Raw genomic sequence first — 16,852 nt, 5'->3', positions numbered from 1 at the left:
AGGAATCTAACCTCAAAACGAAACCGACAGAAGCGGACTGGAGGAATGATATTCCGTTTGGGGTTTTCCGCGCTTAGTTTATGCACTATTAGCAGTGAACGGAAGCGACAGATTTAAGTGCAAAAAAAAGTAAGAGTGAAATTCAATCTGCCACATCAATTGGCAGAGTGAAATCCAACGTTGATAGAAACGAAACGAAAATCCCAAAACAACAACAAAACGAAAAAGGTTTTTTTTGTCTTTAATTTCATGATTGTTTGTGAATGAAGTTGGGTTCGACGTAACATGAATAGAATTTCAACAAAATTGACGTTCTACCAATTGATACATCGCTGAGCTATCTGCAGGTGTGATAACGATCGACTTGTTGTGTGGTTTCATTCCTGCTGTAAAGTCCTAATGAAAAGTGGGTTCTGTTGCTGCTTCTCCTCTACTTTGTTAGTGCAACCGCGCCTGATTGGTTTCTCCAATATTGGATGGAAAATCGATGTTAGATGCACAATGCAATAGATTTGATCACGATAGCAAACCTTGATAGGATGTCGTATTAGACAATATCAACGATACTGATAATGGTGATCATGATCAATGTTCACTGATAATGGTGATCATGATTAGCACCAACATTTCACGCCATGAATGGCCAAATGAGACCATGTAATTGATGCTACAAATTCTTTGCTTGGTTTTTGTCAAAATTAAATGTCTGAAAATTACATAACCTGCAAAATGGTTCAGAACAGTCTCTAACATTACCACAGCTTATCAGAAATTTGTAAGTGCACATATAGCTGCATTATATTGCCATGCCATTGTTCGTTGTTCCATGTCCTAGTACGCTTTCTAATGGGAAATTTTCCTCCTCTTAAGCGGATTTCCCTACTTAATACCGTGGGGTGACGTTACTGCCATTGCCGTTCATTGCTTGTCCACTACGCGTGTACGCTCGTAAACATGTCCATCCGAGAAATCGCAGTTTAATGTTAAGTTCATGGCTCCGTCTCGGGATGCAACTACTGCAGAGTGTACTCGTTTGCCTTGCCTTTGCCATGTGGCATGAACTCATTTGGATTGGTGAGAAGAAGGAAAAAAAAGACAACCGTGTGGAGTTCGGTGTCCTCTGACGCAAAGCTCAGCTCACCTAAACCCAGCCAGCGGCCGTTGTCGTTGCCAAACCGGCCTGCGAAGATGAGCCTCTCTCGAATCGGCTTTGGAGCTGAAATTAACGACGCCGGCGAGACATCCGACATCCCAGCTTGACCTTTTAGTCTTCCCATCCGTGACCGGCGGCGTTTGGACATGTCGAAACGGAAAGTGAAAGTCATGCATGTATGATTGCAGTCTCGCGCAGATTACCAAGATGACCGGGGGGCTGGTGCGGGAACCGACGATCCGTGGTCAGTTATTAAGGTGTCGGGAAGGACGCAGAAGGGAGTGAGAGAGAGAAGACCTTGCGTCAAAAGGCGGAATCCCTGGAGTTTGTCTTCGTCAGGGACGGAGAAGAGGGTGTCCGGTGCCGTAGGCGATAATTTGAGGCACACTTCCATGGGTGAACTGCATCTTATGGTGGCGTTGGTTTCTGAAATCGATGGATCAGATTTTTCCAACTAATGATCGCTTTCCGTGGTGTCCTTTTGTCACAAGACGATTTCAAAAGAGATTTTGTACATGGATGTAAAATTAATCGCATATCAACCATCCGCAACACCCCAAACATCTGAGGTCCAGTGTCTATTATGTCTAATGTCTATGTTTATAGCTTTTAGTAATCTTTTCGTACTGGTTGAAGAGCTTTTGTGACTCTATTAAACCTCAAGATCTTATGATCTTCTGCTAACAATGATCTTCATCATTTTAATAATCTTTCTTTTTCTTCCTCAGGTAAGCAACATATGCGATGACTCGAAGGTCGCTGAGTAACGTTATCAGAGACGTTTACGAACTTTGGTAATGAGGCGCTACGATCAGTCAGGTATCATGTTTAGATTGCACACAATTACGAACCATGCTGTCAGGTACGAGACACCTCCATATAGATCTTGCCCGAGAAGAGATTTTGCTTTTGATGGATTCCTTTTTCTCGTTCGCGTCCAAAGAAGGAACTCCTTCCTTCAACCGGTTTCACATCTGAAGCCACAACCACTGTCTTCGAGTTTGTCTTCGTCGGAACGAAAAAGAAGTTCACCTAGTTTTATGCCTACGATGCCTCGAACCGCGTACCGTTGGCCTCTTGCTACCGGATGTGTCTTTCGCCTACAGACGGAGTTCTCCTCGCACGCCTCGAACTGCCCCACTTCATTAGCCCGCAAACACCAATCGAAGGCCACGGTGCGATAGTGGCATTAGCCGCACCCGCAGTTTGCTGTACGTCTACGAATGCCGTGCTTCCGTGCTTGTTAATGCGCACTTTCTTCTGGTGGAAATCGAAGGTGGCTGACGTCCACACGACCCCCAAGGCACATATGCGAGCGTACTCGTACGCTCGGAAGTCGGAGCCAGGTTTACGAACACTTTCGGTTTTTAATCCTTCCTTCTCGCCAGTACATCTTCATGCTGCTGTACGCGCGTCTCTGGCTTATCTCGCTCCCTCCCGCGGTGGGCACAATCGCTTCAATCTAATGCCGCCGTATGCAATTGCAAATTGGCGAGATATTACTTTCCTTGCTTATGCACGGAGGCAACTTTCTACCCAGCGCGGTTTGGTAGGCAGATGAAGTTTTTAAATAATAGTGAGATAGAGAAAGCTGAAAGGAAGCGATATTATTGATGATTGGATTGATTATTTGCCTACAATTAAACGCGCTATCGGTGGAAAACTTCCATCGCCATCTTGTGGCGCGTTTGCGAATGTGATGTCTTATCGGCGGGAAAGTGGCGCTTCGTAAGTTTGGGAGGCTAATTTTTTGGGGGTAATTTTCGGCGTTTGGCTTTCATTCTACACGAAAGTTTTCCTTTGGCGGCTGCGCTTAAAGCACCACAAAGAGTGGATTTTCAGTTAACGGTACCACTCATGATCACCCGCGTCAGCTGTTGTGACCTTTTCGGTAGAGTTGAGAAATAAATTCAACTCACACACTGTTGAGAACCGTGAAAACGAGCGACACCTTTTGCCTTCGGAAGTCAGCGGAACCTACCCTTCGCTATGACTAATTGCCGGTCGATTCCGGTTCCCACTCACCGGAAGCCGGTTTCTTCTCACCACAAACACACACTCTCTCTTTCGCTCTATCTGACTCTTGCATCTTCCGGCCCATCGATCATAGAACCGGTTGACCCGTTCCCGTACCCGCTGCAGAAAGTGTCAGTGGTCGTGGCAAGTGAAATGGCTTTCAATGGAAAAACTGTCGATCGTCGGTCTCCGATTAGCAAGCCAAGAAACAGGTGGCGGCTTTGGGGGCTGTTGGTCCATCGAAACAGGTTCCCAACGTGGCCGCCCAACGAGGTTCGCTTTCGTTCCGCGAACGAAACCAGTTGTCCGAGCCGGTGGAAAATAGCTTAAATTGATTTCGTACCAGCTCTGTTGGGTCTGTAGAGCCCCCCTTGGGTTGGGTAGACGTATCTTGATTTTCCCGATTTGATGGGGCAGTGGTTTTGCTCCAGTTTCCAGTGCCCGCTGGTTTCGCCGGCGACTGGAGGTTCTTCGGATGATCCAAACGCACCCGGCAAGATGCGGCCAGTTATCGTTGGGCTGCGATTCACGATTGATCCCCTGCCCTGGGTCGGGTACGTTCTTGTGGTTGTTTAGTGGCGGAAAAAACTCGGTGAAAAACAAACAAAGCCGCTGCTGACAAAGCATGATGGATTTCGAGTGCATCAGCACGGTGTGGAGGCCGTGTGTGGAATTTCTGGATTTAGGTAGGCGCTGCTTTTGAGCTACTGCATTTTTTGAAGCATAAACAATTGGAAAAGTGACGTGTGTGTTGAAGTTTGACGTCTATCATTGCGTTTTTTCGTGACATAAAAGGGGATTTATTTTATTGCTAACATGCAGCAACTCTCCATAGAAATGTGAAAAATAAGCATATGCCGCTAAAAACTATCACAAGTGTGAGGATAATTTTAATAACAGCGGTCCATGATGCGCCATTTTATAGGCTAAACAAATTGTATTTGCCATCGTTTTTTTCGAACAGCAACACTTTCCGTACAAGTGAATGGATTTTATTTCCAATCCTGTGTAGAAGTTACCGCCAAAACGATCGAATGGCTCACGGCGGTTCAAATCTCCACCTGGGGGGCGGATATGATCAAGGTGCTTTCCGCTCCGTTTCCGGAAACAGTCGATTGCGGGTCATCGTTTTTGTGCATCTAAAGTGTATCCGCGCGATACACTTCCTGCAGCATGAGGACGCAAATTGAGGAAGGAGCCATTTTGGGAATGTTTTTGTTGTTGTTGTTGTGCTCAATCAAAAACCCAACACTTTTCACAGTCGTTCGTGTGGCCACAGTTTTCTAATACCATATTTTGTGAGACGTTAAATTGACCCCACGGCTGCGCTGTTGTTTCCTTCTTGGATGTCAGTCTTCTCATCCCCCCACACGATAGAGGGAGGGCACGAAACAAAGGTCAGTCGTGGTGAAGGGGAAAAGGAGGGTTTTTTAAAGGGTACAGGCTGTCCCGCAGATGGCCATCGATCTTGTGGTGGTGGTCTGCCGGCCGTCTGCTGCTAATGTGCGCGCGTTAGCGAAAGTGAAGAGCCCGCGCGATGAGACGAGAAAAACCCTTTCGAGGAAAAGGTCGAAACCCGAAAGGCCCTCATTTTTTTGGGCCCCTCGCGCGCGCACACACGTTGAGAAACCCGCGATTGGGCGATGCGTGGCCCCTTCACGGTTATGGATGGCTCCGCGAGCCCTTGGCAAGATTTATGTGGTTCAATGGAAGGTTTTTTTTTGTTTTGGGACAGCGGGGTTTGTTCCTTTCGGTTGATTTTCCCATGAACAACCCCGGCGTGCGTGTGTGCGGCGCTTGATTATCTAATGTTTTTTTCTTTCACGCATCTGAGAAGGAAAGGAAGAGGGTTTTTCGTTTCCGAAATGCGTGAGCCGCTACGATGCTGTGTGCGTTCGTATGAGGCGTTCCACATGACGAGACGTTCGCCATTTATTTGTTTCACGTCGAAGTGCACCGCCCTGGTGCCACCGTGGCTAATGTTTCGTTTGCGTTTTGCTAATGGATGATTTTTAAGGGCACTTTCAAAATTGAGAAAAAGGTTTCTAACACACAACCGGAATGCCGCCCTAGCACGTCGCGTAGGGCTTTGGACGTAATTTAAATGCGTTGTTTTTTTTTTGCTTTTTTCCTTTGGCTTTTATGTCTCAACGTGACTCTCATTTGCCATGTTTGATAAGATTACGGCAGTGTTGTGCAGTTGTGATGCATTCCACCCGGCGTGGACGATAGCGCCATTAGTAAATTATTCATGTGAAAAAAAAAACAACCTGCACACATGGAAATGGAAATCAAATATTCAATTGATTCGTTGTTCCACATGCATACGCCGCCGGCGAGTGCTCGATCGCGTAATATAAACGGTGGCGTACGGCTAGGGCCTAGATTGTGTGTATTTCCTGATTGTGCACGAAGCCCCCTGTCATTATATGCATTCAGTAGCGAACGCGATCGGAGCCAGGTGCAGCGCAAACCACCACCGATTGTAAAGCGATATTGAGCAATTTCGATAATTACACGTTTTGTGCGGCGGGAAAATCGAAAACACAGGAGAGCGGTAGAAAATCAAAAAGTAGCCACTCCACCCAACGCGCGAACCATCAATTGCGCCAAGTTACCGGCGTCACACAGCAGCGCGGGTCCGTCTTCTACCGCTCTAACAATCGCTCTAACCACATGCGATCTTGTTCCCGGAATCGAGATACTAGGTGGAAAAAAAAAACGCGCAAGCTATGGGCCAACAAATGAAAAACCTCCTCGTTATGAGTTGGAAACATACGCTTCCCGCCGTGCAGCCATAATGTAAACATAAACGATCGGGCGAAGAAGGAAACGCACACGCACACGCTAATGATAAGGCGCCATAATGATAATTGGTAAAAGGGAAAACTCCGAGACCCGTGGCTGTGCGAATGTAACAGACAGAAGGGTGCTGTTTGTGGGTGATTGAAGCGATCGATTGTAGCTTATGGGGTTTTGTTTTATTCACAACCCTATGACGTTGACGTGTCACTAAGCGTTTGAAGGGTAAAATATGCTGCCAAATGCTATCCATGGAGCTTTTCGAATTGGCTGCGTTATTGAATTTCGCGTAATGAAATTGAATGGTGAACAAGAAATGGGATGCAACGTCAGCGAAATCAACCTGAGTTTGTTTTAACACTTGCTTTTAGACATTTCTTCAGCAAGCCACTAATATTTAGAATGGAATTATTCAAATAACCTCGTGGCTAGATTTTAAACATCAATGTGACTTCCAAATGAAGTCATCCTACTGGCCTGAGTCATCCCAATCCGAGCGTGCTTTCATGTGTGGTTTGTTGTTTGCCGTTCCGCGATAAATATTTGCATTTAGTAACACGACAAAATGGCGTTGTCGTATTTGAAGCACACGTAAAATGTTTGTATATTTTACGCCCTCCCTATCGCACGAGGTTGCAACTAGCATGTCAAAAGGTTAACAGTAACCGGTGACTGCAGCCGCATATACCAAATGGCAAATGATTCGCTGCTTTGGTGTCGCGAAAATAACGATGACATAAATTTAACGTTATGAAAATGAATGTTGGTGACGCATACTTCGACGACGTTGGTGGTCGCGCAATTCGTCCGCCAAATGTCAATCGAAAATATGGCCAAAGCTCTGGATCCCTCGCGCGTACTGTCCCGAATATCCTTTGCGCATTCGAACTGGATGGAATGTCAGTGGTCGTGAACACCTGCCGTGGACATTGCATTATTCCGGCCTGCGATCGTTTATCGGCTGTGATGTAACAGGCTGCCCTGGGTAGAAGCGTGTCACCACTTCCTTGACGCGTGCGTCCTCGAAAGTGTCCTAGTGAAAGATCACGAATGGCGAATGGCTCTCTTGGAGTTTAACCTTTTCGTGGGTTGCTTTATTGGCTATTGCTTACCAGTGCTCAGTAATCTGCCCCTCCGCTCAACCCGTGACAGGTTGACAGAGTCAGTGCGCCTCTCGTGCATTCCAAATTCCGTCAATCATACACCTTCAGCGTGCCTGGGTTGTCGTGTGCCGGTTGTTGTGATCTCGCTTGTCCGTCTAGCCGCTTGCGTCAGGTTTTCAGGGCCCACGAAGGTTATTGGATTTTGAGAAAGGTGTCCGAACGGCCACTCAGCTAACCGGGGCAATACCTGTTTGGTCTGGTTGCGACGACGACATTGCGACTGGCTCTTTATAGGCTAGTTGAACGGTGATTGAACCTCCACACCGAGACCATGTTTGGAGTCTCTAAACGCAATCAATCGCATGGTACCTAGTAACCCCCGGTCCCAATGCAGACTGCTGGAAGAGAACTGCTCGTGGAGCTTACGCGGCTCGTTCCAAACTGCACGTTATAATTCGACGACAAGGGCAGAGCAGAATATGAATGCCGATCGGCTAGCCGATTTGCTCCTTTCTCGCGGTGTTCCCTCGCCGACAGTGATTAACGCAAAACTAGCTGAGTGTTGGTTTCGGGTTGCATAAGTAGCTGAGTTAATTGCGCGTCGAATTGCATGGGTAGTTCTTGGCGACGTTTGGCTTTTTCGAGCGCGCCCAGCCGTTTAGCCCCGTTTTGCTTTCGTTTGGAACCCGCACCATTGTGAGATGCTGAGTTATGTGCCGGATAGTTCATGAGGAAGCATAGGTGGTGCTTCGCGGGCGGTAACAACTTTCAAACGCTGACCTTATGGTTTGTGAGCAGGAGCTCTTACGGAACACCCAAAAGGGTAGTGTTTGCTTAATCTACCTGCCGTACAAATCATCAGCCTAATGTTCTTGTGAACTACTCGCGAATAGCGAGGTGTAGCTGGAATTTATCTGTGGTAAAATATTGCAGAATAACATCCGCCATTGCATAAACGCAGCATAAATCTTAGACTTCACCGCGTGAGAGTCGAAGGAAGTGGTCTCAAAATGACCGCCAGCAGTGACCATAAAACGGAATAATCGCTCACTTTATTCGCTCGTTTCACGTCGGAGAATACTCGGTGTTGCGTTCTTTTCCTTATTGCACTCGTCCCCTTTGGCGGACGGAAATCGGTACTAGGTGTACCGGCCATGAGGAAGTGGGCGCGATTTCCGACCATAATCCAACCGTTGGCTATTGTCTTTTTAAAGCCATAAAAGCACAAGCGATTCTCAGCTTTTACAAGCCACCATGGATCCGGAGCCCAACCCAACGTGCACGTTTTTTTTTTTGGATTGGCTATTAAAGCTGAGAGCATGCTCGAGATGACGATTCATCACACGGGCAAGATCATGATCGTTCATAGCTCTCAAAGTGATCACTTCTGAGAGATCGTCCCTTAAAATGGCATGATCCTAGAAAAGGGCAGGCTTTGGGACGGTTATCGTCTGCATAATTTGATCGATTTCCGGCTGTATTCGATCGACGACACCGGATGGGTTGATGGATGGCCCAATAGCCCGAGTCGTTCCCGAGATATGCCGCCTCGAGATGATCGCAAATTGGGAGGGAATCGCTTGATTAAACACAAAATCCAACCGCCAAAGACATCCTGCTTAACGTCACGAGATGTTTGCTCTGCATTGGGAGGGGCGATAGAAATTGCCTAGCGTTGCCATCAGTCCGGGCTGCGATTAAATTGGCTTCAAAGGTCCAAGACGTGGAGGTCAGAGAACAGGTTTGTAGGTCGTCCCATCATGGTCAATCTAAGCTAGATTAGGTCGCACGGTTCAGAACGGCCGCGATGTCTAAGAAAGGAGTAGATTAGATTTCGTTTCTTGATCACCCCGACCTGTTGACCAGCGATGCTCACAAATTTCGCAGCAAAACGCCACCAATACCACGACATAGCTATTCTGAGCGGCCACATTTCTGCGCGGATAGCGTCGGCACTATCAAACATTCTTAAGCGTAGCCCGATGGAGAGCAATTAAAAAACAATTACAGCCCGAGATCCGTTGCCATTTACGAAAGTTTTCATTAGTGGTGGAGCTTGCCATGTGGGTTGGGTAACAAAATCAAGAAGCGAGCCTTTAGGTTGATCTTGAGATTGCCTTAAAAAGCAATAACGCTCGTTTTTTGGAGCATTTTTAAAACGCTTCGTTAAGTTTAAGATGGCCCACGAGCTGAGGGGAACCAAAGGTAGGTAATGACTAAATCCTCGTAATTCACGCTTACTGGCAGGTGTAAGGCACTACCCTTAATCAGAGTCAGAGCACCTGTTTCTCCGTGGCTACCGTGACCACAAGTTGGCTTCGCAATTACTTTTCACAGCGGGCCTTGGTATGCGTTCTTGTCTCACGGGTGTACTGTACCACGACGATAGAGCGTGAGAATTTAATTTTTTCCTCCAACTTCGTTTCTTCCCAACGCCAACGAGACGCACCGATATTGCACTGGTATGTGTCTTAGCCATGTGCAGAAATGCAAGACCTCAGAAGTCTTCAGTTCTCAGGCTCTTGTAGTCGTGGACGAATCCTCGCGTGCTATGAAGGAGGTAACAAGCCAAGTTTTGCGATCCTTTTCTAGTGTTGATCTCATGCTGAAGCTCCAGAGAAAGAAAGCCATTGCGTAGCTGCGTGATCACCACGAATTCCTGATGAAGGAATGTGGCATTTTGCCGATCGATCATGCAGCGATAATTGAATCACGTACGATCATACCCAATCGATCTCCCAGAAGATCTCTCAATTGCCGACTCGCCACGAATGCCCCTGTCAAAGTGCGCTTACCAATAAGACTATGAATGTCCGGGAAAAAACCACCCAGAGAAAAAGAAGCACCTTCTGGGTCGAAAATGCACACAATGTTGCTCCTGTGCAGGAAAGTGCCCTAATCACCAGCGTTCGTTAACGGAGCGCCGGGATCATCCGTGATTCGCTGTGGATCGAATCGCTAAAGGCACGATTCGCACCGAAAAGAACCCCTCCAAAGTGAAGCCCCCCAGAACCATGGCTGGGAGTAATTACATGCCCACCGCCACCACACCAGATTGCGTGATGCGTTTTCTTTTGTTCTTCGGTGCGCCAGTGGGAACCGATTTTAAACCCGCGCGATCACCATTCGATGCATTTGCAGCTCCGTCCGTCTGGTGGTTTCGTTAATCACAGAATCGTGCCTGGGAAGGGAGGCGAAATTCCTTCACGGCTACGTTCGCGATCCAGCGGAACATCGGGCGGTTTTCTAGCAGAGACATTCGGCGCAGGGTCGGACGTCAGGTTCCCCGGTGTTGCCAAGTTGAAGCCGGAGCTGAAACACGGTGAGCGATTATGCTTCCTCTGGCCATGGTTGGGCGCCGGGAAAGGAAACCCTAGTGCTATCTTCATTTCGTGCCATGTCGTGCTCATCGACATTTGTCTTCCAAAAGGCAACAGTTGCGACCTCTGACGTGGAGCTGAGGAGATGATTCCGGCTTGGGGGCTTTGAATTGTTTCAGAAGGAATGGAACCCATCGAACCGAGAGGAAGAGAAAATGAGTCTGGAATTGAAAATATCGCTGATTGGATTGATATTGTGGTGGTAGACGGGGGTCTTCTGCGAATAAACGAACAAATCAATCGAGGGCACTCGAGCGGTGCGATGTTAAAGGTCATCTTGTGCCTTTTACCTCCTTGGGGTTAGGGGATTCTTTGGAGAGCTTCCAGGCACAATAAAGGGTAGTATTGCACAAGTATGCTGCATTCGTGCGCTTGTGTAGGTTGATTAATTTTCTATTCATGTTCATAAGTTTATTCATTTTCTTTGCTATGAAAACTTTCATACATCTGTAAATGGTGTGTGAGCTATGCGGTAAAATTGTTCCTTAAACTGGAAAAGTTTTAAAATGGGTCTGCTGAAATAAGGCCTAATAACACAACGCCCTTGCACAAGCCGGCAATTTGGCATCCCAACCAAGCGCTCTAGCGTGAAAATGTGTGATTACTATGTCAACCCTGCGATTAGTGAAGTCCCTCCGCGCCCGTGGCCACTTATAATAAAAGTCGCGGCCCAAACGAACAGCCTTAAGCAAGCTCAATTCGATCGAACACGCGTGCGTTTAGCCCTCTGCGAAGGTATCATGCCCTTTCCAGCCAACCGAGCTCCATTGCACCATAACGTACGCTAGGAGATCGATCGATATGTGTGTGGAATGTGTATTAAGTTAAACGCACCAAAAAGAAGGCCATCTCCATTTCGCGGGCACACATTTCAGGGGTCCCGCATTTTGAGGGCTCGGGCAGCTCATCTTTCCGCAACCGCCATTTTGGGGTTCTGCCATTGCAACACCTTCATCGGGTTGTGTCAGAAGAAGAAGGAGAAAAAAAAACCTCCCCACACTTGCTATGCACGATGAGACACTCTCTTTTGTGCACAACCCCGTTACGATGGCGCGTTGACAAACTCACTTTCCCATCGCATCATCATGAATATGGTAAGTTTTAGGCACCGCGAAACAGGTGCTCCATATTCAAATCATGAAACTCGCCAGCTTTTGCGGATAGAATGTGCGTTCGTTAGCCGTGTCACGTAAGCCGATGGTGGCGACGGTCTCGATTCCGCCCGCAAGAATGCGTGTTGCTAATCTTTCAATTAGTCCACTCGGTGCTGTTTCACGCCATTTTCTTCTTCATCACCACCTCCACCGTTCGCATTCCACACTGATTGACCGTAATCACCAATTGATTATGAAAATGTTCAAATCCACATTTACACGCTGTAGGTGGAGCGTGTGTGTGTGTGTGTGCTCCCTTTCCGTTGCTTCCGTTGCTCAAGCGTGCCCTACGGGTTTCCAAATTCCAAGCCTTCGCTTCCCTTAAATTCCTTGCTTTTCCACGCTTGATCGTGGGGTGGTTCGCGAACTCTCACGGTCAAATCGCACCACGGTTGCGAATGCGTGTGTGCTGGAGGAAGAAAAGGAGCTTATCCAAATCCACCCACCCACCCTTGTTTATGATTTCACCTCGACAAGGGGGGGTGTTCTGGTGAAGTGCAACACCACAACACACCCCTTTTGCGGGGTTGCAATCGCGATCACGCGCGTACCTAAAAGGTTTCTCTTTGCGTGACCCTTCCAAACTGCGTCCCGAAAAAAAAAATCGGCCTCCCAACTCGCGAAGGGTGAGATTTAGTGCGCGGAATTTAATAACCCACCCCGCGCGTCGGTTTCTGACCCCCACTGGGGGGTTGCTTCCACCAGCTTTTCGGGGTTTGCGGCTTTTCGTTATTCCGACGCGCGTAAAACTCGCGATTGCGATTTAGTTTTACTGTTTAACCCACATCTTTGTTGTTTCCCTCCTCTCCCTCAACCGGTTTGGCTTAACTTACGCATTTTTTGTTTCTTTCTTTTTTGAGCTTTTCACCCCCACCACCCCCAAGTGGCAGGGGTTGGTTCCACACTTACCCTCGGACACGTAACGCTCGGCACCTGATACGGCATGAAAGTGGCGTATCGCATCGGTCGGTGTGTTTAATTTAAGAGAGACAGAAAGAGAGAGAGAGAGAGAGAGAGAGAGAGAGAGAGCGAGATGGAAGCGAAAAAAAATGGCAAAAAAGGCGCCTACCGAAATGCTGTAATTCGCGGTTATTTAATCCACGCCTCTGCCGCCGCCGAACCGTGCCCTCATAAGCGAATTCGGCTGTTAAATGGCTGGGGTGGTTTTTTGAGTTCCGTTTTTTTTTTCGTCTGCCCGGTACGCGGGGGAGTTGCTTTCGTTTCGTGGTTTTTTTTCCCCGCAAGCTGGCGCTGAAGTTGCTTACGGGGGGGAAGAGCGCAATATGCGCATCGGCGTTGCCACAAGTCGTTTGCCAAATTTACGTTGATTTGTAACGGCGTGGCCACACCACGAGGGAAGGAGAGAGAGAGAGGACGGTGATGGGAAGAGGTGAAAATGCAAACCCCTTCTTGGGAAGCCACCCACTCCACCCCTGGGATCCGCAAAAGGGTGCGCTTGCGATGTTTGGATGCAATGATGAATCATTTTACCGTGGGCGAGTTCGGGTGAATAAACAAAACAAAAAGGTTTCATTTCCACACGCTTCCCGTACAGGTGATGGTAAATAAAGTGCTATAAATGAGTGCTGAACATTTTAATTTGTTTCGGCTTTAAATTGGAAACAGAAAATCAGCGACAGCTTTTACTACAGCTGTACAATCGTGTGTACAGTAAAAAGAACCAAATCCGTGTAGAGGCAGATAATACAAAGGTGGTTCTGAAAAAAGAAAAACATCATCGATAATGTTCCTAATGCCAGGCGGTGTCGTCATGGCTGTGAAATGGATTTCATTCTCGTGGATGATAGCGATCCATCACTGCGAGTCCTCCTCGACATGCTTCGAGAACCGGACATATGAACAAAATGGATGAACGACTCGTCATTATGGCGTATGTTTCACAGCCAATGGAAAAAAAAACTATGGACGTTATGTTTTTCTTAATGACACGTGATTAATGCACATATCGCGTGTTCGTTGTAAAATGATATGTGCGCGCTTTTACTGTATTCTGTTTTTATCACGTTGGATTAACAGAAGATACGCTTGAACGCTAGCCGACGCTGTCTCTGTTCGCCTGATAAACTTCTTACCCAGTTAGTACTAGCGTTTGTGAGCAAATATTTCACTTTGTTTTTTCATAAGCAAATGTTTGAAGTGTTCCTCTCTTTATAACCAAGCGAACTTTCATGCTTTCACGTAGCAAAAACAAACACGATTCCGTTTTTCCGTGTGACCAAAATTTCGAAGAAATTCAATTAAGTTATCTCACTCTCGTTCTTCCTGCAGCCCTTTTCTCACTCGTAAAACAATGCTTTCGACATGCTGTCGTGCACGATTCTACCCCAAAATGGCTCCACGTACTGGCACAAAAATGCAGCCGCACGTTGTTCTGCAATTGCACGTTGTTTGATTGTTTTTTTTTTTTGTTTTCGAACCCCGGCGTGCGCCACAAAGAACACTCGTTTCGTCTCGTTTTGGAGGAGCAAAAATAGCAAAAAATAAATGCCCATATGCTGGAAGGCTTGCGCGTTGAACCGGAAACAGACCGAGGGCGGTGAGAGTTTCCGTTTTGTTTGGTTTTTTTTTTATATCTCCCCTGCTCCAGTAAAGTCCCCCGAGTGTTCCAAAGGAGAAGGGGCTGGATTGGTGTTCCTTCACATGGGCTGTTTGGCGCACCTAATGACACTGATGAGCCGGCAGCTAGAAGAGCACACTCGTGGGTTTCCTTTTTCATGACCCAAATGCACCCGGGCGGCTGGACGACAAGGTTGACGGAAATTGAAACCCATCATTCGATCAGTTGGTGTTTTTTTTTACCTCGCAAACGTGTGTGTGCATCCCGAGGGTGAGAAGCGAATACGCCACCGTAATAATAGCGAGACAGACGGCTCGTCGTTCTGGGGTGTGCTGTTGCAATTGCAATTGCATCGCCTGCGAGGCGGTTCTCAGTTGTGTGCAGTTTTTGCTGCCTTGTGCCGCTTATCGGTAAGCACAATGTTGCGTGTGCGCGATTCGGTTTCAAGTGGCAACAGTTTACAGCCTTAAGGGCTAATGGAAGACTAACATAGTTTGCAAAGTGGAACCCGAGTTGAGTCATGTGTTTTTCAGCAAACAAATACTTACTGCGTTTGTGAAACGAGTAAATCAAAAATGAACAAGATAAGGCACAAATGAAGGATAGAATAATTACAAGGAATCTGTGTTTTGTTTAAAAAAAAATGCCCCCAATACAGTGTGCATAATTCATGCAATGCTCCGGCAGAAGAACAATTCCCGTTGCTTTGTTATCGGGGGCTAGAAAGATACGGACGATACCTGTTACAATCTGTTCGCCTGAAAACGGATCCCCTCCAGACGCCTACGCAAATCCAAAAACCGGTAATAACGCAAAATACAAACACAAAAAAATATATAAAGGCCCACATGATCATGCGGGCTTACCATGGGAAGTGTCAACAAAATAAACATTGCGCAAACACAAAACTGAGAGGTCCTCACGAACGGCCCCGTGCGCAAATCTTCCGTGTGGCATTTTTGCCTCTTTTTGCTCATCAAGCTAGACCGTGGCAGCTCTCCGGCGGTTCCAATGGCCAACCGCCCCCAGCCGATCGATGCCCCTTGGTGGTTTTTGGCGACTTTTCGCGCCCCCGAGGATCTTTGGGTGTAAACGATTCGTCATCACGCACCGATAAAGCGTCATTTGTTTGGTTGGCGACGAGCGAACGACACCTTTGGGTCTTGCTGAAGCCACGTTTCAGCTCCTTTGCAGTCATCGGATTGACACGACTTACGATGACGCCCACCCATCGAACAGAAATTACTCACTCAGCTGTGTGTGTGTGTTTGTTTTCCCCCCACTCTTACAGATGTCGACGTGAGGGGTGTTCCGCGGTTTGACCGAAACACCAAACCATCCGGCATCGGGAGCGGCGATCAGCAACAACAGCGGCCTCAGTATCAACATCGCTTTCCGCAGCAGCAGCGATCGTTCGATCTACAGCACACGGTCTCTGCATCCGATCAGCAGCAGCAACACCGGCAGCAACAGCAGCAGCAGGTAGAAGAGGAACAGCAGCACGACAACTCGCTAGTCTCGCGCCGCAACTCCACCGGAAGCAGCGTGGCGTTGAACGGAATGAACAGCCACACGGCGGCGATCAACCTGCAGCATCCGGGCACGACGGGACAGACGGCAGTGGTGGGGCACCATCGCGGTTTCTCGTCAACGGTTGTGGCCGCCGCCAACTCGGCCGCCGCTTCCGCTTCCGCCACCGACTGTTCATGGTTTTTGCCGCACCCGATGCCCCCACCTCCGACGGCACCGGCCCGCCAGCACAAGCGGCCTGCACCACAACCCGGTGGTGTTGGAGGCGGGGGTGGGGGTGGTGGTGGGGTCGGGGCCGGTCTCGGTGGACCCGGTAATCACATGCAGCCGCCACAGTTTATCAGCCCACCGCCAGCACCGCAACAACAACAACAGCAGCAGCAGCAGCAACAACAGCAACAACAACAACAACAGCATAGTCAGCAGTCAGCAGCGATCGTGCCGCCACCGCAATTACCTCCGCACAGCGTTAACCCGGGTCACGGTTCCATCCACCATCCGGTGCAGCAACACGGTGCGTCTCAGTCAGCACAGCAGCCACCGATACCGCCACATCCGGTGGTGCATCACATACCAAAATCTCCCAACCAGCATCATCCGCCACAGCCATCAGCACCGTCCGGGATTCAGCCCTCTTCCGGTGGTCAACCGCTTAATGCAGCCGTAGGCACCAGTCATCACCCGGCAGGATCATCCTCGATCACTGGCAATGGTGCGACCGTCGGACAACCGGTTGCGGTGGCCGGTTCTAATGCCACCGGGTTGATGTCGGCTTCGATGAGCAGTGCTCAGTTGCAGGGACACCTGCTGGCCACGACGGCACACTCCATCCAGCAGCAACAGCAGCAGCAGGGACTGGCAGCAGGAGCACCTCAGGTGCATCACATGTCCAACTCGCTGCACGGTCCCATCGGTTTGCCACCGATGGTGGTGTCTCCGGCGGCCAGTTCCGGGCACGATGGTGGCGTAGGAGGTAGCAATGGGATTGGCGGTGGTCCTGGTAGTGCTGCACCCGGTTGGAACTGCGTTCCGGTGGGGTTGTCCTCACCGACCACCTCAGCAGCTGCGGCCGCCCATCGGAGAGCGGAAGTGAACGCGAAACTCAACGCCATGCCGTAAGTAGCCGCTAACGGAAG

The 16,852-nt window shown here is 48.5% G+C and overlaps 1 protein-coding gene across 2 annotated transcripts in view; it reads left to right on the top strand.

Moving 5' to 3' along the window:
* LOC128721147 (AT-rich interactive domain-containing protein 1B) overlaps window positions 1-16,852 on the top strand; it is a 55,310-nt gene that overhangs the window by 36,867 nt on the left and 1,591 nt on the right. Inside the window, exon 3 of one of the 2 annotated variants that reach the window (XR_008410772.1) lies at window positions 15,478-15,614. Coding sequence is in view for 1 of the 2 variants with exons in the window: in XM_053814870.1 (XP_053670845.1) it covers window positions 15,478-16,831 (1,354 nt within the window). In the remaining variant the exon portion in view is untranslated. Of the gene's footprint in view, window positions 1-15,477; window positions 16,832-16,852 lie in introns of those variants that run through there. The other variant, XM_053814870.1, reaches the window with a different exon arrangement.

This window comes from Anopheles nili, chromosome 2, assembly GCF_943737925.1.
Source record: "Anopheles nili chromosome 2, idAnoNiliSN_F5_01, whole genome shotgun sequence".
NCBI classification, from domain to species: Eukaryota; Metazoa; Arthropoda; class Insecta; order Diptera; family Culicidae; genus Anopheles; species Anopheles nili.
Note: the sequence above shows the minus strand (reverse complement) of the source record. Positions and strands in the feature narration are given on the sequence as shown.